Here is a 25,645-nt window from a genome sequence, read left to right as displayed (position 1 = left end):
TGTGAGGACCCCGGGAAACAGGATTTACCAGCAGCTTGCCTCCCAGACCCCTGAATCATTTAGAAGAGATAAGCACAGGGCTTCTCTGCAAGATAAATGATCTGTTTAAACCATTGTCTCATCCTGCTAACAGGCTGGGGCCCTGCAGGTGCGCAACAGCTCGGCATTTGATGGTTTCTGTGTCCTGGCCAGGTGGCCTGTCTATGTTTTGCCTGGTCCAGCCTTTCTGCACCCACTCCAGCCTTTGGTCACCCAGCTGCTGCTTTCAGCCAAGACACATCCTATCCTTCCAAGGCTGTTCTCTCCTCCACACCCAGATCTTCTCCATTTTAACGTATTTCAGGCTGGTTTAAAGCTCACTTCTTCTGTGAAGCCCTCCCTGATTTGTCCAGTGGATTCTATGCGTTTCCCATCATGCTCCACTATCCTGCTGGCTTCTCCCAGAGAGCTAGACAATTCAGGAGAGTGGCTTGCATGTCTTTCTATTTCCTCAACAGGGTCTAGGCAGAGATGATACACACAGCTGCCCATAATGCTTTGCTGGAAGCACAGTGCCTCTCACACTGTGTGAGGACAACATCTCTTCCCATCAGAAGTGAGCCAATAAAGATGTGGGGACGTAGCTGAGCAGAGCGCTTGTACATAGTGCAGGAAGCCGTGGTCCCCAGCACCTCATGGGACCAGCACTTGGGAGCTACAGGCAGGAGAATCAGGAATTCAAAGTCATCTTTGACTATAGAGTAAGTTTGAAACCAGTCTGGGCTAACTGAGATGTGAGAAAGAGAGAGAGAAAGAGAGAGAGAGAGAGAGAGAGAGAGAGAGAGAGAGAGAGAGAGAGAGAGAGAGAGAGAGGCAGACAGACACACAGAGAAAGACAGACAGGGACAGGGAGATAGATGGAGAGGGAGGGGAGGGGAGGGGTGGGGATTGGAAGAGAGGAGAGCGGAAGGAAGGAAGGTTCATGGAAGGAGGAATGGTGGCCCCTAGCAGTGCAGTCCTGTGCTGGGCACTCTGTGAGCAGTCATGAAGGTGCTGTGTGTTGGACACCAGCTCCCGATTTGCATGGCAAGAGCTTCACTTGGCCTGGGTGTGCTCCTGTCTGTTGGGAAACCTGGACGGCCAGGTTTAGAAGAGTGGGGAGCTGGAAGGGATATGAGGACCCTGGGTATTTCTTCAGAACCCTCTGTGGGTGTAGCTTCACCAGGGAAAGGAAACCTGGGACTCAAGCTTCTGTTGTTGTTTTGTTTCATCTGTAAAAACACCAGAGGTCTTCAAATCCAACCCGCAAGCCTTTCCGGGCACAGCTTCTGGATTTATCTGTTAACACAGGAACTTAGCCCAGGACAGGTCAAATTCACACTAGCACCTGACCCTTCTGCCCTGTGGTCCCAGTTCTGAGTCTGAACAGAGAGACTGGACATGTCTCCAGTTTCCACTGACCTACAGAGACCTTCCTAGGAAGGGTGCTCCTCTGCTTAGGCCGCACAGCCTTGGCTCAACATCCATGCCTCAGGCCAGTCTTAAGTTGGTCTCGACATTCAGGACCTGCTGGCCTGCTGGTGTGTGGGTCTCCTGGTGTGCCGTGTGGTCTGTGAGAAGAGAGCACCTTTGCCTTCTCTGCTCCGTCTCGGCAGGCACAGCTCCAGTGCTCCTACCCTCACAGAAGTCACAGCCAAGCTGCTGTGGTACTCTGGTCATGCCAGCTGCAGCCCCTCCTTGTCTGGGACTGTGAGCTCCCAGGGCAGGGCCTGGAGGTCTATCTAGTTAAGTCCTCCAGTCTGAGTTGGTTCCTCTCAGGAGACACCCCCACCCCTAAGCACTGGTGTCCACAATGCATTTGAGGAACATTGTGTCGTCTTTCACATAGGCATACTTGGGTGACTGCAGCTTGCTGAGGGGCAAGAAGAGTGGGCAGCCGCTGGCCACGTTGGTCTCACTCTGTGGCCGCTGGAAGGAGGCCGAGCTCAGGTCAGGCCTGAAGGCATCAATGGCATGTTCACGGTTGTTCTGGTCAAGTAGCATAAAGGTGACCTGCAGGGTGGGGGAAGGGGGAGGGTCAGGCCTCAGGGCATAGCTTTGGTTCTCATGGAAGCCCAGTATTTGGGCTCAGAGGGCTCCACACCCACTGCTTGCGCTGTACCTCTGACCTTGGAGAGGAGGTACCATGTTCCACATGGAAAGGAGGCAGAGGTGGGACGTCACATCTGCACTAGGGAGAGGCCCATGGGGTGGAAGGAACGTCTGGTACTGTGGCAGCTTCAGGGTTTGTCCTTCCACTGTCCCAAGCAGTGGGAATTGTGTGTGTGTGTGTGTGTGTGTGTGTGTGTGTGTGTGTGTGTGTGTGCGCGCGCACAAATCACCATCAAGTGTCTTCCTCAATTGCTCTCCATCTTACTACTACTACTACTACTACTATTTTATTCAGACTTGGAGATCACTGGTTAAGCTACAGCCGGCTGGATGGCTAGCCAGGGCTCCTCACAGCTCCTTCTTCCCAGTTCTGGGATGGCAGGTACCCACACCTGGATTTTGGTGTGGGCTCTGGGGAACTGGATTCACCATGTAAGCCATCTCCCTAGGCCCACAGCAGTGGGGGCTCTGATGCCATAGTTAAACTGGCTGCTGAGACTAGGGTGCACTGGACAGGACTGCAGGTCGCAGGCACCTGCATGGTGATGTGTCAGCCTCTGCTAGGACCTCCTGCTGCCAGGCAGAGAGGCAAGAGCAGACTGGGGTGGGACTTCTGTCCAAGCCCTGGGACACCCACTGCGCTTCTGGTGTACCCAGAGCAGATCATGTACCTCCCTGAGAAGGGGATCCACATAACACAAGCTCTGCCCTGGCACAAGCCACTGAATGTACCCCAGGAAGCACACCGCTTCTCATCACCTCCTGAAGCTGCTCTTACACTCGTCGGCACTAGAATTCCTGGGGAGGGCTTAGGTCTTCGCCCTCCTCCGGAGGCTTCTGTTCCAGGCACTGCAGCTCCCCCCCCCCCGCCCCCCCAGGGGTGGGAGCCTTGGCCACTGGACTTGCACTCATTTTATAAAAGGAAATTGATTACAGTAAGCCCAGGAGACTTGCCCTGGCCTCAGGTTCATAGCTAAAGCCAGCACTAGGACCCAGGTGTCCATGCCCTCCCCAAACCCGTCTTCCCCTGGGCCCATACCTTGTTCCGGAATGGCCAGGGCAGCAGAGCGTCATACTCTCCTCTCATGATCACGATGAACAGGGACAGGTGGGTCTTCTTGCCTGAGCCGTCCCCGTTCAGGTACAACCGCAGACACAACTTGTAACCGTACTTGGCCGTGTAGAAAGCTGAAAGGTGAGGCCAGGGTCAGCACAGGGCAACAGGCCAGTGCTGGGCTTTGCAGATGAGGAGATGGGGTGCAGTGGGGTTTGGGGCTAGCTCTCTTCTCTAGGGGAGTGTTGAGCCCTTGCTCTTGGAGGTTGCCTCACCCAGGGAGGCACCTGGTCTCCTGATCACAGAGAAGGTGCCACACTCAATGGTCCTTGACTCAGCAGTAGGGTTGATCTGGCGTGTGTGGTTTTAACGCTCCCCTGGGGTGCCATGCTGCTTGCCCCCAAGTTACACATGGGAGCTACCATTTTAACCAACCCTCAACTAACTAGCCTAGGAAGGGGAGGTGGCTGGGCATCGTTTTATGTGCTGGGGCAGAATTAGGGTTAAGGCCCAGGTTTCCCAGATCTTGGCATTGATTTTCTCTGGTGTGAGAAGGACACTTTTTGGTTCTGCTATCAACCCTTGGGGATGGCTCAAGAGGCAAGTCATCCCCGGTGACCCAGTACGCAGGCCCGTGTGGCTCTCTCCCTAATGGTACATCCTTGGGCAGAGCTCTGCACCCAACCCCTCCCCTGGGGACCCGCCTCCTTGGCTTCAGTTTATTTGCCTATAAAATGAGGCTGTGAGGACAATCACTTGGCAAGCCTCTCAGATATCACCTCCAGGAATGGCCTGGCTCTGGCAGATGGTGTGGCTTAAACAGACCCAGAGCTGCATAAATATTACATGTATGCCATCTATATGTACACACACACACACACACACACACACACACACACACACACACACACGAGCATTTTGTTACCAGTTAGCGAATAACAACAGCTACCAAGTCACTACTCTGTTAAGTCACTGTTCTCAGCAAGGGACCCAGAAACAAGGAAGAACCGCCCAATTCAGAGATGCCCACGGTCTTCCCCAGGGCCTGCCTGGTCCTCTGCCTCCTGCTGCAGCTCCCTGGCTGGAGAGTGACACCGTCTGAAGAGCGTGTGGTTCCAGGGAGGAGAGAGGGCGGCTGGTGTACCAGCAAGAGCCGTGGTTCAGAGCACAGCCTGTGTCTCCCTCAGATCACCGGCAGGAGCCCAGCCTGACACAGCATGGCTGGGCTTGCTTCACGTCTCCCAGCCCCCTGGGGCCCGTCTCTCCTACCTGGAGAGAAGAGGCTGACAGTCCTGCCACACACTGACTCATGGCACCGCCTGGTGACATTGGTGATCTTCCACAGGAAGGTGCCATCGAAGGAGGCCTCCTCCATGAGTCGCAGGCTCTGCTCCAGTTTGCCCAGGACCTGATCTTTCTGGGCCAGAGTCTGCTGCAACTCCACCACCTGCAGGAAAGGCTGGTCAGCCAGAGGCACCAGCTCGGGGGACTGGTGGGGACAGTGGGGCACGGGGCCACATCACCTCAGAGAGGCTCCTGACGAAGCGTCACCCAGTGCCTGCGCCTGTCCCATGCTTGGGGTTCCTCTCTCTTCTTGCTCCCTGCCTGGTCAGTCATCCATCGGGAGCCCAGCTCACATATCCCGTCCTGTAAAGCCTCCAGCCACTGTCCTAACTGGCTAGTCTTCCTCACTGTGTCTCACAGCTCTTCCAGTGACTTCCTCCTCCTGTCCAGCTGTCTCCTCATGGTGGGCTCCTTTCCTGTCTATGTCCACACCTTGTGTGGTGCCCAGCTGCAGGAGTGGAGCCAGAAGTCTGATGGTGAGATGGGAACCCTCGATGCCCTCAGGGACCCTACTTTACAGCCGGGCCAGGGTGTAAATGGTATAAACCGAGCATCTTCTTGGCCATTTGAGCCCAGTGCCTGCCCCTGCTAATAGGTTTCCCCAAAGAAATCTGAAAGAGTAAACTTGAGTTGTGAGAGAGAAGGTGAATGTCTCAGACCTAATTGGCAGGGTGTGGTAGGGATAGAACTAAAGGCATGCCCAGCTAAGTGGGGACAGTGAAATAATGTTGCTGTTTTCAAAAAGTGACAGGAACCTGGTGATTGGCTACATTAGGAAAAGTGTAATCTCTGGAATAGAGGGGGTGGACTGAGTCTGGGACTACGCTCTGCATGTGGACTCCTGTAGAGACTGAAGCAGAGCATACGAGGACATCATGGCCCACCATGCTCTCAAGAGCAGGCGAGGGCACTGAAGGAAATAGTCTGTTGGGATGTGAGCATTGACTGTCTGCTCTGGAGAGCAGCCGTGGGGACAAAAAATCGGGTTGCTCTGTGGGCCCTGAAGGCCACAGCCAGGAACGATACATGGAAAACACAACTTTATGAAAGGAGGAACTTCGTAACAGTGAAATTGCCCAGCAATGGAATGAGTGGAGGGAGCCGGTGGAGGGAGAGTTCCAGGCCACTTCTAAACAGAAGACCTGAAGCACTGGATAGCATGGCCTTGGCTATCCAGTGCTTCCCCAGGCTGATACAGGGTCTTCCTAGTAGGTCCTGGGACACAGGGGAGACCTGGGCTAGGATGGAGGCAACTGCTCTGAGCAGGATGAATGACTAGAAGGCTGGATGGCACAGGGGCTCCCTGAGCTGACGCCTAGAGCACACGCCCATCTCACTCACCCTCTGCTCCAAGCTCAGGATGTGCTCTCGGTCCAACTGGCTCTGGTGGATGGAGGCGGCCAGTGCCAGGTGGGAAGCCTCCACCTCCTTGTTGAGGACAGCAACGATGTTCTCAAACACACGCAGCTTCTCCTCCAGCTGAGCCAACTGCTTCTCCTTCAGGAGGTGCCACAGGGCCTGTTCATCCTGGCTCTCACAGCAAGGTGCCCGGTAGCAGTCTACCTCCAGGTCCCCAGTCACTTCCACAGCTGCCCGAAGCTGCAGCTCTGACAGGTTCCGCTCCAGTGCCATGGGCGTGGAGCCCAGATTGGAGCCTGGCAATGACTTCCGCTCCTTTAGGACCCCCAGAAGCAGGTGCAGATGGGAGGCCTGAGAGGAGGCCTCGTGCTCCTGCATGGATTGTGGGCTCCCCTGACGAGAAAGTGAGAGTCACTAGTGAACAGCGAAGTGGAAGGAGACCCTGGGGACCAGCAAGGAGACGTGGCATCAAAGGCCACCAAGCAGAGCCAGATCCATTATCTCAGCAAAGGGGAAGTGGCTGTCTGTATGGGGAAGGGCGGGGGTGGAGCCACATGTAGGAAGACAGTCCTTAGATACTCCCACACAGCTAATGCATCCCAGTCTCTAGTGTGACCATCCTGTCCTGCCCTTGAGCATAATGATGATTCAGGACCATGGAGAGGGGTGTGGGGACACGCACTTGAGTGATGCTACAAGGCTTAGGTGAGGCATTCAGAAGAACTTCCCGTAGTACAATGACTTAATAGTTAGATTTGTTGCCTGGTAACTCATTAGTATGGGAAACACCAGAGGAGTAGCTTGGTGTTTTGGGAGGATTTGGAGAGGGAGAGACACCTGGGCTGAGACCGTGGACAGATTTGACATGCTGTCACTTACCTTGAAGGAACAGCCAACACTTGCAAAGGGACACATGACTCCAGTCTCAGCCACCTCAGGGTGAACCTGGAAATGATAACTGTGTCACTGGGAGGCATCCCCGGGGCTCCCCCAAGGGCTCACTGAAAGAAACAGGAGCCAACATGGCCGGAACTGGACAGGCACACGACTCGGCGCCCCTGCTCCTTCTGCCTGGCTGACCCTGTCCCGCCTTTGGAGTCTCGACCCTTCTGTAATACAGAGAGAGGACCAGAGTCCTGCTGTCATTTGGAACAGCACGGTCCGTCCTGGAGCCAGCCCTCATTCTTCAGTTTTAGATGCTGAAAAGATACTTCACAGAAAGAGCTGCATGAAGGTGGAGTATGCTTGTAACCACACTGAAAGAGCACTGCTCTCCATTTGTCAGGACAGCTGGGATAGAGTGACAGGGCCATCCCAGCAAGGACCTGGGCCACAAAAGCAAAATAGTATAGACACCTCAGAAATCTTACAGAAGTAATTTATATTATTATTATTATTATTATTATTATTATTATTATTATTATCTTTAATACAGGGTCTCACTATGTAGCCCTGGCTGGCCTGGAACTTGCTATGTAGAACACTCTAGCCTTAAACTCACAGAAATCTTGCCACTGTCTCCCAAGTGCAGGGATTAAAGGCAAGCACCATCACACCCAGCCAGCCGTGAACTTTTGGTCCTCCTGCCTCCCATGTCCTGAGTGCTGAGTAGAAGCATATGTCACAAATCATGGTTTATGAGATACAGGGGACTGAACCCAGGGCCTTGTGTGCCACATAAGCATTCTACCACTGGGCTACATTCCCAGCCCTATGAAAGTATTTTGCAAAAGCCAAGCCCTACTTAATTCATTTGCTTATAACTTATAATCGACCTACAGATGACCCACATATTCCACTCCCAGGAATTTATTCAATAGAAACAAAAACTCATGTCTACACAGAGATGTGTGGGAATACATACAGCAGCTTAATTTGCAGCAACCCTAACCTGGAAACCATCTGAGGACAGCCAGGTGAATGGATCCCAAAGAGTGTCTTCTGCCTACAGAACCTACTCAGCCATCAAATGAGGTTAATACTAACATCTGCTGTAACATGGAGAGACCTTGAAGCCATTATGTTAAACAAAAGAAATCAGATGTTAAAACGAGCTGTCTCCCAAGTTCTGGGACTAGAGTCATGTACCATCACACCCTACCAGCCTCCATTTCCTGAGTGCTGAGTATAAGCATGTGTCACAAATCTTGGTCTATGAGATACAGGGGACTGAACCCAGGGCCTTGTGTGTACACACATCTCTGTGTAGACATGAATTTCTGTTTCTGTTGAATTCCCAAGAGTGGAATATATGAGTCATCTGTAGGTCGATTATAAGTTGTAAGCAAGTGATTTATGTTCGGCTTTTCGTAAAATACTTCATAGGGTTGGGAATGTAGCCCAGCTGATGGTATGTACTCCAGGACATCCTTCATGAAGAAAGTTTATGGGAGGCAACATGGTCCCGACAGGCAGTAGACATCCTGCGTGTGCAGGGAATGACCAGCTCTTTGTGGGACAGAAGCGTTTGCCATCTTGGCAGTGGGGAGTCACCTGATTTTGTACATTAGCCAGGACTTTATCAAATTGTGCACTTAAAATGACATTTTTCTACAAGTAAAATGATAGCTCAATTTTATGAGAACTTTTTTTTGTTGTTTATTTGTTTTTTTGAGACAGGGTTTCTCTGTGCAGTTTTGGTGCCTGTCCTAGATCTCACTTTGTAGACCAGGCTGGCCTCAAACTCACAGAGATCCGCCTGGCTCTGCCTCCCAAGTGCTGGGATTAAAGGCGTGCCACCACCGCCCGGTGAACATTTTTTTTTAACAGAATAATCAAAGAGGATTGGGGTGAAGAGGGGAGGCTGGAGGGCTTCCGGGCTGAGCGGATACAAAGCCACAGGGGTCATTCTGGTTAGTCTGGGATGCAGAGCCCAGCCTACCAAGGTTCACCCACCTGCCACACTGCCCTCTGCTGCAAGGGACGGACTGCTCCCAATCAAGAATAGGAAACAGAGCCGGGCAGTGGTGGTGCACGCCTTTAATCCCAGCACTTGCGGGGCAGAGGCAGGCGGAGCTCTGTGAGTTCGAGGCCAGCCTGGTCTACAGAGCGAGTTCCAGGAAAGGCACCAAAGCTACACAGAGAAACCCTGTCTCAAAAAACAAACAAACAAACAAACAAACAACAACAACAACAACAACAACAAATAAAACACAGAGAGAAAAGGAAACAGATATTTGATGGGGACAGGCAAAGGGTGGCCCCAGCAGGGAGACACACTAGCTTTGGGAATCTGCCTCGATATAGCCTCTCCAATAGGTTGCTATTGATGACATGTGGCTCAGGGACACTAAATAGGACACTAGATGCCAGGTATTTCGGACCTAGGACCCTCTAGGGCCCTATGATTCCATGTTCATGGTTCCCATCCTTTGTGACTTGAAGTTGACAGTCCCCAGAGGAATAAGGAGAAGAAAGTGGGACAGTTAACACAGAATTCTGGCATTGCCACACAGTGGGATGTATCCGTGGATAAGCTTGTGGGCAGGAGGATGAGGCATGCGCAGGAGTTTACTGTGACTAGCCTTGAATGCTGAAAGATGGGCAGAGGTAACTTAAGAGGTCTTCTGAGGCCCTATGGTCAGCCAGCTGCCAGCTCTGGTCACCCATCACTCACTCTTTACCATACACTGGGATATGGGCTCCGAGAGGCATCCTGTGTGTATACATTGCTGCTGTCACTACTTCGTGGTGTCACGGCCCTGGGAGAGTTACTTAGTTCTCCAGGTTTAGTTTCCCCATCTGCAAAATGAATAATACTAAGCCATCTGATAGCTATTACAAGAACATGAGGTAATACACGTAAGTGCTCATATTGTTACTTCTCATAGCTGTGACAACCCTAAATGGTTTAACACAATACACACTTACAATCTACCGCGAGGTTGCTGGCAGCAGCATGTTCCCCCGGAAGCTGCCTGCACCCCCTGGCTTGTGGGTCCTCTCTCCATTGTCAAAGCCAACATCCCCTGCTGTCTCCTGTGGATGCTTGTCCCCTCACCAGGATCCTGTGCTTAGACTGTGCTCACCCAGGTAGTCTAGGGTACTCTCTCTACCTCACCTTCACGCCTACAGAGTCTTTCCAGCTTGGTCATTCATGACTGCTCTTGCCAGGTCCATAAGTCATGTACAAAGCATTTGGGGGCTGGTTTTCCACTTGCAGTTGAAATGGAGACAATGCCACTCATCTAGGAGCACGAAGTTGGAGTTTGGCTTTGCCATATGATTTAGGTTCAGGTACCAGCACCTCTTTTGCCTTGGGCCTTCATATATCACCTGTTAATAAATCAAGGGCACAACAGGATGCTGCTGGAGTGCCAAGATTATAGATGTAAACTGTCACATTTAGGAGTGTGAGGGTGGGGAGTCACACTGGATAGCACACTTCAGAGAGCACATGTCACATTTAGGAGTGTGAGGGTGGGGAGTCACACTGGATAGCACACTTCAGAGAGCACATGTCACATTTAGGATGTGAGGATGGGGAGTCACACTGGATAGCACACTTCAGAGAGCACATGTCACATTTAGGAGTGTGAGGATGGGGAGTCACACTGGTTAGCACACTTCAGAGAGCACAGACACACAGAGACTGGGGAGAGAGGCAGGAGGGACATGATTAGTGTTTCCCACATCCCAGGACCCTGGGAACAGAAGACTGACTGGCCTCCTTGAAAGACGCCTGCTTGAGCTCAGTACAAACAATGGAAGAAGTCATGGCGGCCGTCGGAACCCACCGCATGTGGAGGGGTCACTTTCCAGTCTGCAGTTCTCCGTTTGAAAAGACGTAACCCCCAGTGGCAGAGACTGCTACATGTACACACCGGAAGTTAGACCAGGCTGCTTAGACTCCTGCCATTTGGGGTTCTAGAAAAGGCCACGGCATTACCATGAGCCACAAACCAATCTTCCTGACTGGACCTCAGAGGGAAGAATGTGAGAGGTATGGTTCCCTCCCCGGGGTCTCAGCAAACAGAATCAAATGGTATTTCCTAGCTCCTGGCTTGTTTTGCTTGTGTGTGTGTGTGTGTGTGTGTGTGTGTGTGTGTGTGTGTGTGTGTGTGTGGTGTGTATGCATGTGCGTGTGTGCGCGTGCACACACACATGTATGCTTACACCCAGGTGCACATGGAGAGCAGAAGAGGACATCAGTGCCCTGCACTATCACTCTCCACCTTGAGACGCAGTCCCTTGAGACAAGGTCTCTCACTGAACCTAGAGCTAGTCTGGTGGACAACAAGCTCCAACAATCCTCCTGTCTTCACCCCTCACATCGCTGCTGTTACAAGTGTGAATGGCCAAGCCCATCCCCTTCCCCTTTTAACAGGGATGCTGGGGATTTGAACACAGGTCCTCATGCTTACAAAGCAGGAACTCTGATCTGCCCAGCCCTTCCCCAGCCCCCAGCTCCTGCTTTGTCTCCTTCCTTACTGTCGATTGTCCAGGGAGGTCATTCCAGGCACGAATGGCCTCTCTGTGCTGTCATTGACCTCCCAATATTTGCTTACTTTGCTGATGCTTCTGGGCCCTACGCAAGGAGATGGTGATTATTAAGGACTCAGGGCAGGACAGACTGATAGCAGCTGGCATGGGGAGGGTTTGTGAGATGGGCACCTTGGGCTGAATTCAGCTGCTCTCCAGCCTGGCCACCCTGCCCAGTGTCTGTCTCCTAGGTACCTCAGACATGCAGACAAAAGTTGGGAGTTACCACATGCAAAGGCCTGGCTCAGTATTAGTCACTTTCCTTATGTTAAAAGTCCCCTAAAGTTCCCATCAGGGCAGGATCAGAGGAGTAACTGCTGTGTGTAACTACCCGTGGCCCATGCACGTAGTGCTCCTAACCACCGAGCCAGCTCTCCAGCCCCCTACTTTTCTTAAGGCAGCAAATTACAATCTGTGCTCTTGCTGAGCCCTGGAAGTCCCTCAAGTCTCTTAGAGGCTGGGACAGGAGAAAAAAAGGGTTAATATTGTTTGATGTTGGGTCATAGGTGCCGCAGTAGAGAGAGAAGTTCACTAAGATGCCAAACCTTCACTTTCTGAAGGAGCAGAGGGGTTCAGCCTTCTTGAAAAAGACTGACACCCAGCTAGCTCACTCCAGCTTGCTCAAACACACACAAGGTTAACAGGGGCTGGGAAGGTTCCCACTACCGGTCATCTTGCTCTTGCTGCCCATGGGAGCAGACAACCCACACGAATCTCTGTCCCTTTTGGTTATGGCAAGCCACAATCAGAAGTAAGAACTCGAGGTCTGCCAGGAGTGTCTTAGGGCCAAGGTCCGTGCAGCTGCAAGCTCTCAGGTAGCACCAAGTGCAGACTCCAGAGAAACACTTCTCCAAAGTTTAAACAGTCTCGAAACAGTTTCTCAGACTCTACTGATGAATCCACACATAGCAAAGGCTTTGCTACAACATTTCTCTCAAAGCCAGACACAGGGCCTTACTATACAGTTCACTTAAAGCCGGACATGAAGGCTACAGGCCATCTAAGAGGACCCGGCGCCAGGCACTCCTTGCACCCAAACCTTCTGCTTGTATTGAGTTTTATCTTGATAAAGATGAAAACAAAACAAAACAAAAAAACTGAAGATGTTAGATGAAATGACATTAAAGTGTATCTGGCCCATGTTACCTAACATTTCTATGAGTGGTGTGTTTTAATTTTGCCAAGAGGGAAGAACAAACCAATCCTCGGAAAGCACAGAGCTCATTCCCTGTGCTGTACATGTAAGGCACAAAGGCCCACGGGAAGGTGTCTGTGTCTGCCTCTGTGCAGAAACTGGTCTGTTAGAGACAGCCAGACTGGGAGGCTCAGCAGTTCTTCCACGGAGATGAACTTGATTCTTATTCTTATTCTCTAAGGGCCCATTGGAGGGGGAGGCTGCTAAAAAATGGGAGGGAAGCCCTTCAATTAGCTCTGGGCAGGGTAGGAAGTCCCCACACTTTCTGAATGACAGGGACTGGTGCAAAGGAGGGGTGGGTGGGTGTGGAGCCCCTTCTGCATCTGGGCCAATGGGAGGGGGGTGGGTGTGGAGCCCCTTCTGCATCTGGGCCAACGGGAGGGGGGAGGGGTGCCCTGGCAGCTGTTGATCTGTGACTCAGATGTCATAGATCCTGGGGAGAACCTTCTAGAACCAACTTCGTGGCTTCATTTTACCAATGGAGAAACAGGGTCTGGAAACAGGTTTGCCTCCAGCCATGCACTGAGGGACATAAACCCATGCCTGCACACCAAGGTCTGGACCCATGGCCACTGTTCACTGCTGGGGGGAGCTTCGGCCGAGAGCAGCTTCATTTGTCTCACCGTGGGGACAGAGAGGATGACCAAGCAGAGATCCTGGCCACTGAGGAGCTCTGGCATTTAAAGTCCCAGCGTGTCTTCCTCATGCGTCATCCAAGAGGTCAGGTTTTACTGGGCTTCTGGACCCACACAAATTTTGTTTGCAATCTTAATTGTGAGATTAACATAAAGATCACTGTCCTTGTTCCGTATCTAGTAAAAAGTTTACCCCAAATTCTATCCACCTTCATATCCCTTCACAAAACCCTACAGGAAGGACACTCATAGAGAAGACTGGCTCTCTCAATGGAAATAATTTAGCTTATAGCACTGAATACATTCCTATATTTTTTTCATTTCATCGAGAGTTAGTGGGACCTGAAAACCTCTGGGCTACACAGGTCCCCTACGAAGGTCCTTTCAGCTTGGTGGAGAAGGAAGGACCAGATTTCAAGGCTGTTGTGTAAACCTGGCCCCTTCCAAAGGTCCAAAGGTGTCTCTTACTCCCAGACACACCGAAGGAGGTGAGCTGAAAATGGCCTCTCTCTTTATTAGGAATTGGCTGAATTTCTCAAGTAAGCGGCCGGGGAGGATATTTTGGGGTTTTGAAATTTCTGTTATAAGTGTTCAACTCTGCCACTGTAGGGAGAGAACAGCCACAGAAAATATGTGGGCGTGAGGGTAGCTAGATACCAGCAGAACTTTGTTTATGGACATAGAGTTTGCATGTTATAGAGTCCTTATGAATTCCTGAATACAATTTCTTCCATCAATTAAAGACATATAAACCATTCCTATCCTGTGGGCTGTATATAAAACCAGGAGATGGGTTTTTTAACCAGGATTGGGTCCAGGAGCCAGTTTGTGGACCCCTGGTCTAGAAGGTGCTTCCAGTTCTAAATGGATCAGAGGCTGCCAGGTGGCTTAGGGCACTGTGCTGCCGTCACTGTGAGCACCTGCCTCTGCCTTGCTCGGAAAGTGAATTCACTGTAGGCTCAAGACAAAGGACTAATGCATCTGCACCTGTCGGGGGCCACATGGGCACCCCCACTTTGCCTCTGCCTGGACAAGTCTCTCTGTCTCTGTCTCTCCCTCCCTCCCTCCTTCCTGCTCTCTGTAGAAGCCAAAGGACAACCTCAGGAGTGGTTTCTCAGGTGCCTGCCATCCACCATTCCTCCCCTTTCTTTTGGAGATGGGTCTCTGGGTAGCCAGGAGCTCACTCACTATGAAGGCTAGGCTAGCTGGCCATGTGCCCAGGGGTCCATGTGTCTCCTCCCCAGACTGGTATTGCATATATCACCACACACAGCTTTTATTACATGGGTTCCAGTGACCAAACTCAGGTCCCCACAGACTGAACTGTCTCCTCAGTCCCCGGAGGTGGCTGGATGGTCTCCCCTGTCAATGCTGACATACCTTCTCCTGAGTCAGAGGGCTCCCTGGACTCACAGGCTGCAGGCTGTCTGCTCTGCATTTAGGACAGATCCGATCTTCACCCTCTCTGGGGAAACATGAACAAGATTCTCAAATAAGGCACCACACCTTGCTGGCACCTGCAATCAGCACTTGCCACCGTCCTGACACTTCAAAGCCCAGACCCTGCCTCTTCCAGTAATTCCACCATCCAGGGGCCCCACTGTCAAGGCTTTGAAGCATCCACTGTTTTCCTGAAGCCCCACCTGCTGTGACCAGATGGTGGCTTTCTTCACCATGTAGTGATTATGGATGTCTCACTGCAGAAATGCCCATCCGAGCACCTGGTTACAGGCTCTCTCCTGGAAGAATCACCCCACGCACTGACTTGCCAAAATTCTGAATCCCCATACTTCCAATCTCAAAGGTTTAGGCAAGAGGTTATGGGTATGGGACTCCATTTGTTCTTCTCAATGCCATGTATGTGGTTCTGGTCTCTTACTTTTTGGCCATGGCAGGTGACCATGGCTTATTAGGACAAGAGGAGGACTCAGGTCTATCTACCTGGAATGGGTGTCAGATTAGGACCGGGGTGCAGTGTGGACAGCTGTGTCAGCGGTTCTAACAGTGAGTGCTGCTGACTCAGCCCATTTCTAGGTGAGGAAAACCAGGCCTCAGAGATGGGGCCTTGGATGGGCCATGGGAGGACAAGGCAAACGCAGAGCAGGGCAGAGGCCCCTTAGGCTGGGACCCCGCACTTTCCTGTCAGCTTCTGCTCCCTCCTCTGCCAGGGTTTTCTGGGGGTGGAGGTAAAGGACATGAACTCAGAGCAGTCAGTTGCGGCCTCCGCCCCCACCTGGCCTTTCCACAGCTACAGCCTCCTGCAGCTTCTCCCCTTAGTCACTAAATTTGACCTTCTCATTTGACTGATTCGGTTTCCCCACATTCTTAAGCTGTAGGGTCCCAAAGGAAAGGTCATGCCTGTGGCCCAGGACTGTTTACGAGTATCTTCACCAGGAAACTCCGGGAGGCAAGCCTTCATGTCTGGGGGCTTTGCAGTTCTCGTCTATGCAGCAGGGTAGTGATTGTACTGACTTCCGCAGGCTGACCCGAGGACGCAGGGGTGGAACACTTGGCCACAGCAACTGCTCAAGGCAGGGTGCTAATGCTGCAACGTCTCCATTATTTACATTTTAGGCATAAATATACACCCTGTTGCCCCCATTAGCTGGGTTTAATAAAACAAAATAGTGTTTTATCACAGTTTGGTATTTGCCAAAGGGGCCTACATTCATTGTTGTAAGAAGTTTGGGGAATATTATTGATGGAACCTTGTCACAATTTTGTGAGGCAGAAGGAAACTCCACAGGTAAGAAGTCAGGGCTCGGAGACTCCCGAGGTTCAAGCCAGGCTACCCAGTAGGGAGTGGTCAGCAGAGCTTCAAGTTCTACCTCAATAATGATGGATGCACAGACAGCTTTCTGTGGCTAATGAGCCATCCGCCCCCAGCCCGGGCGCTGTTCGGAAGAAAGGACTGGAAATAGAGGCCTAGAGAGGCGAAGTTGCCTGCTAAGGGTCAGCAGTTCTCTCAAGTCCCCCTCCCATCAGCGGTCCCTCCCTGGCAATCCTTCCACCGGCCCTAGGCTCTTTGGCCCCTCACCTCAGCTTCTCAGAGAGACAGGCCGTGCAGCGGAGAACCCTGGGCTCTGATTGGTCCTGGCAGGTAGCAGGTGGACAACCAAATGGAAACTCATTTTCATCAGGGGCTGGGCGGGGGCCGCTGGCTGAGCTGGAGGCCATCTTGAGGGTCTGTCAAGTAGAGCAGAGGACCAGCTTTGTGGAGCCTGTGGAGAGAGGTGGGTTCTAGCCTGGGCCACACTTTCTGTGACTTTATCTTCTCCTCTCTGGCTGTGGGGTACAACGTCACAGCTGAGTCACAGCAGGGATGGAGTAGGAATTACCCTTTGTGGTTAGAAAAATCCCCTGGACAGAGACTGAAAACTTTTAGGAGTGTCCAGACATTTTTCAAAGTGAGAAAGCAAGAGACAGTCATAGGAAGAGAGCAATGCTCTCCGGAGTCACGGTTCCCCTGCCTGAGAACCACAGGCTGCTGCCGGCTTCCTCTATCTCCTCCCCAGGCACTTTGGTGGAGAGGCCACGGTTGGCCACTTGTCTTGCCCCCTCTGAGCCATGTAGAATTCTCTGGAACAGTGGGGCTCAGCTTTCTGATGAAAACTCCAAGAGTCCTGAAATCAGGTCCAAAATTCAAGTTCTGAGTCCTCCAGGGAGTCTGGGTGGCCTTTAAATGCCGATTTCTCCCACTGTGGCTCGATTACCCCATCTTGAGAAACAGATTGGGACAATGGTCTAGGGCTTATGACTGGGGACCCTGTGACTAAGGCAACCAAAGGTGGCAGGAAGGCCTCTGGGGGCCCCGCCCTCCCGTTGTGCATCAGTCATGGTGGTGACAAAGGAACAGGACCCTCCCCTCCCTTGAAGTTCAAGGCGTTGGCACTGAGACTCTGCATAGCCGCTTCCTAAGCCCCACTCAGGAAGTCATAGGTGGCTATGTAACTGGTCAGGAGCCACCACTTCCCTGCCGAGAAGGAAGTCCACATGTGCAGATCCAGATGTGCGTGAAGGTGAACACGGAAAAACACAACTCTGGCCAGCCATTGTGTGCTGGGCAGACTTTTCCCTCTAATCCTCACAATTCTTTCTGTAGCCATGCACAGCTGTAAAGCAAGGCATGAGGCTCAGAGACACACAGCCTGAGGTTGAGCATTGGGATCTGAACCATGTTCTGTTCTACCGTGAATGAGGTAAGAACAGGCAGCATGGTGAAGTCTCCGAGTCTGGGATGTTGGTCAGAGCATCCAGCTTGTCTCAGACTCTCAAATGACAAAGATGGCCTCCGTACACCTTTCTACCCAGCTGCACTGCGTTAGGGTGTGTAGATGTACATGCTGCCTTCAGACCACAGGCTCTGAGCTCAGGCAGGTCTGAAGGGCTTCTGGGTCCACCACATACACGGTCTTTTAATATTTATTTATTTATTTATTTATTTATTTATTTATTTATTTATTTATTTATTTATTTATTTATTTATTTTGAGACAGGGTCTCACTACACTGTAGCCCAGGCTGGCCTTACACTCACAGAGATCTGCCTGCCTCTCCCTCCCAAGCGCTGGGAGGGAAGGTGTGCGCCACCATGTGCCAACATGCACCACTATGCCGGACTTGCCACACCCAACTCACCACACAGCCTTAAATGTGTCTGTGTCTCAGTTCTGCATCTGTGAAATGGGGGATGAAAGCATGTATTTTACCCAATTGCCAAGATGACCAAATGAGATGGTGGGTGTTCTAGTTTTATTTCTCTTGCTGTGATAAACACCCTGGCATAAAGGGTGAAATTTATTTGTTTTACAATTCCAGGTTCAAGTACGTCATTGGGGGGAAGTCAAGGCAAGACTCTGAACAGCCAGTCAGCTCACATCCACAGTCAGGGACAGAGGAAAACAAGAGCATGGATGCTTGTTCCTTCACAGTGATCAGCTCACCTCTCCACTCACACAGCCCAGGACCTCCTGTTTAGGGAATGGTGTCACCCACAAGGGGCTGGGTGTTCCTGTATCAATTAACGTAATTATGACAATCTCCCACTGCGTGCCCGCAGGCCAGACCAGCATAGACAATCTCTCATTGAGACTTCCCAGGTCATGTCAAGTTGACAGTTATAGCTAACCATCAAGCCGGGGAAAGTGTGCCAGGGGTTGTGGCCCAAGTGACACGCTCCCAAAACTTGGGTGCTTTACTCGGGCGATGACCACGCCCTCCTTGTTCCTCACTATAAGGAAAGGGATTTAAAATGGCAAATTACACATACACAGTGGTTTTGCATCTCTCAACTTCCTTGAGCCTCCCAGAAGGGCAGAGAGATTTAGATTCTGTGTTCAGTGGTTCTCTACCTTCCTAATGCTGCGACCCTTTAATACAGCTCCTCATGTTGTGGCGACCCCAGCCATAAATTATTTTTGTTGCTACTTCATCACTGTGATTTTGCTACTGTTATGAATTATACTGTAGATATTTGAGATGCAGGATATCTGTATTCAACCCTCACAGGGGTCATGGCTCATAGGTTGAAAACTACTGCTCTAGATAAACTCAACTGTCCACCATCCCCAGGATGGTACCAGAACATCTAGTGGCCGTTGGCAAAAAGGTTACTACATCCTATAGACTTCCATTTTTAACTGATCCCCGCTCAGCTAATGACTTCGGGCTCACTTTCCCACTCTGAGAAAGGCATTCCCTTAACGCTCGGCCCGAGCAACACCCCCTGCCCCTCCACATGTCCCCTTCTTCTCCTGTTGGGACACAGGGGAGGCACCCGATATTGTTGTCCCATGTAGCTTCTGGGCACCTTTCTCTTGTCCTATCCCCCCACCCCTTCACGGATTCCCCATCTACCAGCCCCTTCCCACCAGCATCAAAACACCCCTAACAGTCTGTGAGTAAGATGACAGGCAATGCTGTCAAGTGCTGTGTGTGAGGCGGTTTGTTTTTCTTTGTACTGGGATCAAATCCAAGTTCTCGCTTACTGAGCCACATCTCCAGCCTCGTTTTAAGTACTTTTACAAACATCTCATCAACATTCCCCTCCAATCTTTGGAGGCCCCCTACTTTATAGCAGAGGGACCCAAGGTACAAATAAGTTAAGTGTCTTTCTCAAGACCTCACAGCTAGTGAGCTGGGAAGGACTGAGCACAGACCTGCTCTTTTTGAGAGAGGGTTTCTCTGTGTAGCTTTGGAGTCTTTCCTGGAACTCACTCTGTAGCCCAGGCTGGCCTCAAACTCACAGAGATCCACCTGGCTCTGCCTCTGCCTCCTGAGTGCTGGGATTAAAGGCGTGTGCCGCCACTTCCCGGCTTCAGACCTGCTCTTTAAAATGAGCATGGTCCTTATCCCCAAATTCCTCTTCCACATCTACTCTCTCTTCACTCCACAGTGAAAATTTTAAAGAGGAATTGTCCACACAGCTGCTGACACTTCAGGGAACCCACTCAACCCTGTTACAGGCTTGCTCGCTGTCAAATGCTCTGGTCCTTCTTTCATGCCAGCACCTTCCTTCTCTCATTCAGACACCCTTCCGAGTTGATACTTGCACCGCGGTGGTTCTTCATGGGTCTCTTTCTCCTCTTTCCCACCACCACCTCCTTTGGTCCCATCTCCACCGCTCCCAGTAAGGGGAATCTCTATGCTCTGAGTAGCGGTGTGCCAGCCTCCTTCTGGTCTTTGGGGGCACACTTGGGCCACACCCACTTCCCCCGGAACTTCTCGGTGACAGTGCCCAGATTGGGATCCCAAGGCGCACCTACCGCTCACATTCCGGGCATGCTGTCGGGCCGCCTGCCTGTGGCCCCTTGCCCTCCCGACTCCCTTTCCTTCAGCGGGTGACACAGGATGCGATCAGAGCTGAGGGCAGAGGTGCAGTGACAGTTTCGGGACCATGGCACCGCTCGGGAAGGGCAAGGGGCCTAGGACCTTGGTGGGTTCTGCAGTGCGAACCCGCGTCCCGTTCCGATGCTCGCACTTGGGGTTCTGCGGGTACTGGGCAACCAACCTGCCAGCCGCTGCCTGCTTTCATTCAGAGGGCGGAGCGTCCTCGGTGCTAAGAACCAGGGTAGCAGACAGAAGCCCAGGGAAGCAGCAGGTCCTGGGCGATTGGAGCTGGGCTGGGCTGGGCTGGTTCCTGGGGCCGGCCGAGGGCGGGGCGAGCGCTCCTCCCATGAGGAAACTGAGACCCAGATTGCATCTGTTGGGTTCGCGGTGCTAGCTGACTCCCTCAGTGACAGCACATGTGAGATACTCAGTACAATGCAGGGACACACATGCAGCGTTGAGCTCCAGTCTGAGATCCCGCCGGGCACGAGAGGAAAAGCAGCAAGTCTGAACCTTAACCACAGTGGGTTCTTGCAAAGAGCCCAGCACCCTGCAGGCTCCGCCAAACTGTGGATGGTGCAGACAGCAGTGAGATGGTGTGACTCTGCTCTCAGCACTGTGTGCTAACAAAACTGCGTGCAGCAGGGAAGTGGTTGTGCTTGTAAAGCTAAATGCACACATCATTTCACACACACACACACACACACACACACACAGCATTTTACATACACATACATATATACACAACACACACACACACAGCATTTTACATACACATACATATATACACAACACACACACACAGCATTTTACATACACATACATATATACACAACACACACACACACACACATGCACACAAGCACACAGCTTCCCTAATGCTGATATTACTAGCATGAGTCACCTTGCTGGGGTTTGTTCTGGACGCTTGTCTAGCCCCCACCAGGGCAGGCCCACTCTGGCTTCAGGTTCTAGCAGTCAGGTGATGCTGCAGGACTGGGCTGGGCATCTGGCTGGCCTTCGGAATAAAGACTCTTGGGTTTTAACTTGGAAAGGGGAACATTTGCCTGAAGACAAGTATTGTGTCTCAGGACCCCTTCTCCCCCAAACACAAACTCCGTGATCTGTGTAAGTCAGAGGCGGTCTCTGAGGGCTTTCTGTTCTTCTTTTATATTATCTATGTCTGTCTGTCTATCTATCTATCTATCTATCTATCTATCTATCTATCTATCTATCTATCTATCTACAGGGTCTTGCTATATAGTTCAGGCTGGTTTAGAATTGGTGACCCTCTTGCCTCTGTTTCTCAAGTGCTGGGATCACAGGCCTAGCTTTGGCTCCCTGTGTTCCTGATATTAAAAGTCACCAGTTCTCAAGTGTACTTGGTGAAGTGACATTTCTCAAGGCCCTGGGCCCTGTAAGAGCCACTCTCTAGCCTCACCTCTCTCCCACCCCCTCTTCCTCTCTGCCTCAGGGTAAAGAGAAAAAAGCAGGCAGTCTGACCTCACACTTCGTGTGCCACATCCTGTTTTCAGATTAATGAGTTCATATGCTGGAAATTTACCAAGGGAAATAGTTTAATTTTGGAAAGTACCAAAAACTCATCTGTAGTCACCCGCTTAATTTTGGGGGCTCTTGAAATAGAGGGGGCATCACCGGAGGATCACTAAGTACAGCCAGGGAACAGAAATTGAAAGCCAAACCTGGAGATACTTCTGCTTCAGAAAGAAAATAAACCTTTTGAAGACCACCCACCTCTGCTCAGGGCACTTGCTTTATTTTTCTAAGAAATTTCAAAAGAGAAATCATCTCCCCGGCCAAGGCCTCAGATCTGTGGCCTATGGCTGGGGCTGTGATGGGGGATCAAGGAAGCAGACTCAGGCTGAGGGGTGTGGCTTAGCTGATGGGGTGTGTTTGCTCAGTATGCAGGAGGACTTGGGGCACTCTCCAGCACCACGGGTGGCATGGTGGCAAAAACCTGTAATCCTAGCACCCAGAAGGTGGGTGAAGGGGATCCAGAGTTCAAGGTTATCCACGATTATATAGAGAAGCACTGATTATGTGTGCCTCCAGCCATTCTCTTCCCTCCCACACCTCTCCCTTCGGATCTCAGAAGCATGGACCACAAAGGTTTCAGGGTCCATTCCCCAGCAGTCAGACCTTTGACATGAAGGGCACTGCCTGGCTCCACAGTCTGTGGCACCCGAGGAGCAGTTCAGGACTGGATGGCAAGGGGGATTCTGGGTAATTAGCAGGGTGTGAGTCACTGCATTGGAGAGCAAACCCTAGAGCCTTTTCCAAGTGTCTGGCCTATTAGAGTAAGATGCATGGCCGAACTCTAGCGTGCAGAGCAGGAAACTGGTGAAAGCTGAGGAGGTCCTGGCCACTTGTGTTGCCATCCCCTACCCCTCCCAGCTCCGTACAGATGCTGCACAATGAGCACTGAGCCGGCAGCTAAGGAGTCTTCTGTTTTGTTTTATGTTTCTCAGTCACACAGTAGTTTTCTGCGAAAGGACGCATAAATGAAATGTAGCAATGCAAGACGTAATAGTTTATAGAAGTCTTTGGTGTCCTCTGTATATTCGTGTGCAGGTGCATGTGTGGGTGGAGGTCAGAGGTCAGCTTTGGAGTTCATCCCCCAGGAGCTGTGCGTCTTGTTTTATAGAGACAGGATCTCTCACTGGAACCTGGGGCTTACAGGTTAAGCTAGGTTGGTTGTGAGCAAGCTCCAGCAAGCCTTTTCTCCAACTCCAGCTCTAGAATACAAGTGCATAGCACCATGCTGAGTGTTTGTATGGCTTCAGGGGACTGGATTTAGATTCTCAAGTCTGTGTGGCAAGCACTTTACTGACTGAACTAGTTTATAGAACTCGTTTTTGTTTTTTGAGACAGGGTTTCTCTGTGTAGCCCTGGCTGATCTTGGAACTGTAGACCAGGCTGGCCTTGAATTCAGAGGCCTGCCTGCCTCTGCCTCCGCAGTGCTGGGATTAAAGGCGTGGGCCACCACCACTCAGCTAGAATTTTTTTTAAGGCAGAAGATGACCTTAGCGTTGTAGAATGTTGTTTTAACTAAGCAAGGATGTGTTACACTTGTTTGTGCTGCAGAATGTCACTTAAACTGTGTAAAGGTGTGTTTCCTTTGTTTGTGCTGCATGTGTTTAATTATGTAAAGATGTGTTGCATTTGTTTCACCTTGCCTGCCTAAGGCACCTGATTGGTCTAACAAAAAGCTGAATGGCCACTAGCTGGGCAGGAGAAAGGATAGCTAGGGCTGCCAGGAAGAGAGTAAATAAGAGGAGAAATCTAGGCCAAGAAGAACAAGGAGTGAGAGAAGGAGGAGAGTGAGGGAGAACCAGGGAGACTCCCCGGGCAAGAAGCCAGGCAGCCGCCAGCCAGCAGACAGGAGAAACAGTGAAAGCGAGCTATACAGAGGAAGTTATAAGCCCTGAGGCAAAAGGTAGACAAAGAGACACAGGTTAATTTAAGTTAAAAGAGCTAGCCAGAAACAAGCCTAATCTAGACCAAGCATTCAAAACTAATAATAAGTCTCTGCGTCATGATTTGGGAGCTGGTTGGTGGCCTAAAAGAAAAAGCCTGGTGCACCTTAGAAACCATAACACACTGAATTTTCCAAACTTTGTATTGTCTACAAGATCTTGTTTTCATATACCCTCAAAAGGGGCCCAAATACACAAAGCTGATGAGAGACTCTTAAAGCAGGACAGGTGGCCAGGAGCCTGTCAGGGGGCTGCTCCCTTTGTCCCCCTCTGAAACGCAATCTGAAAACAGTGCACAGAATCAGAGGTTCTCAGGTGAGCTGTGGGAAGGAGTTCTCCATGGCCCCCTGCCTCTGCTGCCCCGTCAGCCTGCCCCTCCCCCGACAAGTGCACCTTCACATGTGTCCTAGAGCTCATGATGGAGCTGCTACAGAGTCACCGGCGTCACCAGCCTTCCACCCCAGCCTGGCACGCTGGGGTCGGTGGGTGTGCTAAAAGCAGTAGCAATAAGAATGAGCGGCTCCTTTAGTTCCGTCATGGCTCTGAATGCATCACATTCATTTCTCTGTGTAGTCTATAATACTACAGAAAGTTGGGGAGCAAATGAGTTTTTCTTTCCCAAGTGAGAAAACTGAGCCCCAGGGCAAATAGACTCAAGTCGAACAGCCAGTGATTGGCAGCTTGGGAAGGGTCAGCATTCACTTCTAGATATTTTCGATGTGAACCCAGACAAAGCTGGGATCAACCCTGGCATTGTTCCTCTGAACCCCAGTTTCCTTGCTTGTCACCTGGCAAAGTTACAGGATGGAGGCTATACTTCTAACAGTGCTTCGCATGCTGACGTCACTGGGGGGGGGCAGGCAGTTGGGAACTGTGGGGCCACCTGACTCCATATCCCTAGCACATTAGCCTGTTCTTCAGCTTCTTAACTCTTGATGCTTCCTTATCAAGCTGCTGACCTTGAATCATTAACTCACCTCTCCACGTTACAGAACTGTTCTGAGAGTCGGACACTGGGGAAGACACAGCTTCATTGGGTCAAAGGTAAAGGTCACACAGACAAGGTCCTGGTGCCCTGGTGGCTGCCTCCCGGAACAGGACAATGTGGAGGAGGAAGTGGATGAATCCGCTGGGCCAAACGCAGCCATCCGACACGGTCCTGCTTGTTCACCCCTCCTAAAATGTAGAACCAGAGTGGACCTCATTGCCGGTACTGGGCAGAGTCAAAGACCCCCTCAGTGCCCTCCTCCCCCTCACTGCCGAGGCTTGTGCTCAGAAAAGACGCTTCCTGTCACTGCCGGCGCAATCTCTGCTGACTTCTGACTCACGATCGATCGAGCAGATAGATGAGTGCCGGCCACCAGCAACAGCAGGTTAGGAGAGCAAGTGCTGGGTCCTGGGGTGCAGAGGCGCATCTCAGGCGTTCACATACAGCGGCTGTCCACAGCAGAGAAACGCCGCAGCGAGCTCAGGAAAACCAGACAGACGATTGCAGATTGTGTGTGTGTGTGTGTTTGCTTAAGTGATAGTTTTAAAATGTCCTCCTTGTTCTTGTTATACACAACTGGAATTAAAACACTCCCTCCTTGTAGATTTCCCCCTTTTCTGCTTCAGCAGCATGTCTGAGCACACCAAATTATAAGAAACGAGGTTGATGGGTGCATGGAGTTAAGTCTCGAGGGGGGCGGCCGCCATTGCCTGTCGTGTTGTTTCCCAGTTTACCCGTGGGTGACCCCTGTGCGCCTATCTTCCCTCAGGGAGCACTAACAAGACTGCTCGTAAAACATTCACTTCCGGGCCAGGGGGATGGCTCCAGGGCAAAGGCTTGCCACCAAGCCTGACAAGCTGAGTTTGATCCCTGGGGCCTACACGGCGGAAAACAGAATCAGCCTGAACAGAAATGTGTCACCTGGCCTTCACATTTGCCACTGTGGAGTGTGTGTGTGTGTGTGTGTGTGTGTGTGTGTGTGTGTGTGTGTGTGTATGCACAGGCAAAAATGAATAAATGTCTTACTTCAGGAAACAACAATTAAGGAGGACGTAATCATCATCAGAAAACATTAAGTTTGTCTTTGACCTTGCCCTTTGGGTATTGTAAAGTTATAAATAATGTTCTAGTAAAA

The 25,645-nt window shown here is 51.2% G+C and overlaps 1 protein-coding gene across 2 annotated transcripts; it reads right to left on the bottom strand.

Moving 5' to 3' along the window:
* Positions 1 to 1,291: 1,291 nt before the first annotated feature.
* Traf1 (TNF receptor associated factor 1) lies at positions 1,292 to 24,761 on the bottom strand. 2 transcript variants are annotated; one of them, XM_042274803.2, is made up of 8 exons: positions 24,500 to 24,761; positions 16,236 to 16,419; positions 14,579 to 14,663; positions 6,767 to 6,832; positions 5,870 to 6,280; positions 4,454 to 4,631; positions 3,170 to 3,318; positions 1,292 to 2,031 (listed from the first exon to the last, which is right to left on the bottom strand). In XM_042274803.2, the coding sequence occupies exons 2-8, from the start codon at positions 16,373 to 16,375 to the stop codon at positions 1,813 to 1,815; spliced, it is 1,248 nt and encodes a 415-aa protein (XP_042130737.1). In that variant the 5' UTR covers positions 16,376 to 16,419; positions 24,500 to 24,761; the 3' UTR covers positions 1,292 to 1,812. The 2 variants fall into 2 exon arrangements, with proteins under 2 accessions (XP_042130737.1, XP_006988797.1); XM_006988735.4 differs by lacking the exon at positions 24,500 to 24,761 and adding an exon at positions 19,962 to 20,195.
* Positions 24,762 to 25,645: the final 884 nt, after the last annotated feature.

The sequence above is a fragment of the Peromyscus maniculatus genome, chromosome 4, assembly GCF_049852395.1.
Source record: "Peromyscus maniculatus bairdii isolate BWxNUB_F1_BW_parent chromosome 4, HU_Pman_BW_mat_3.1, whole genome shotgun sequence".
Classification (NCBI taxonomy): domain Eukaryota; kingdom Metazoa; phylum Chordata; class Mammalia; order Rodentia; family Cricetidae; genus Peromyscus; species Peromyscus maniculatus.
Note: the sequence above shows the minus strand (reverse complement) of the source record. Positions and strands in the feature narration are given on the sequence as shown.